Source organism: Trichoplax adhaerens, genomic scaffold (genome assembly GCF_000150275.1).
Source record: "Trichoplax adhaerens TRIADscaffold_1 genomic scaffold, whole genome shotgun sequence".
NCBI classification, from domain to species: domain Eukaryota; kingdom Metazoa; phylum Placozoa; class Uniplacotomia; order Trichoplacea; family Trichoplacidae; genus Trichoplax; species Trichoplax adhaerens.
The window spans coordinates 4,346,948-4,347,491 of record NW_002060943.1 but is presented as its reverse complement, the minus strand read 5'-3'; the positions used below and the strand labels follow the sequence as shown (position 1 = coordinate 4,347,491).

The window sequence follows — 544 nt, the reverse complement described above, 5'->3', positions numbered from 1 at the left end:
TTGTCGCTTACATTTGTAACGATGATTCTATATTATTAAAAGATAAATGAAAGACCCGGTTAAAATAAGCATTTATTACCGCAGTGAACTAATATGGATCCTAGTTGTTGCTATACCAAGTTTAGACTTAATAAGAATAAACATGCAACATTAATATATATCAATCAATGCTTGATTAACTAATACCTGAAACCAAATTTTAACTTGAGTTGGAGTCAACTTTATCATATTTGCTAAGTGTTCCCGTTCAGGTGCCGATAGATATTTCTGCTGTCTAAATCGTTTTTCTAACTGATCTGTCTGATTTTTAGTAAATAAGATTCTTCTCTTCTTTTTTCGAATATGGGTATCGCCTTTGTCCTGACGTGGAAGAATACCGCCAGTGGGTAAACTTGTTTGTCCGAACATTTGGTTAGAAGTAGATGGTAGTAAAGACGTTGGCCATCCATTAAAAGCTATGTATCAATGAACGAGAGAAATAATACGAATATCATGAAATGAATAAAGGTTAGCTATTCCCTCAAAAAAATAACTGTCAAATGAT

At 32.7% G+C, this 544-nt stretch overlaps 1 protein-coding gene across 1 annotated transcript; it reads right to left on the bottom strand.

Annotated features, from left to right (window-relative positions):
- TRIADDRAFT_9561 (uncharacterized protein) lies at positions 1-336 on the bottom strand (the record flags this gene model as incomplete). Its single annotated transcript, XM_002107794.1, has 2 exons — positions 1-27; positions 187-336. Coding segments are annotated over 2 exons (177 nt in total), but the record flags the coding sequence as incomplete, so codon positions are not given.
- Between the last annotated feature and the right edge of the window lie 208 nt (positions 337-544).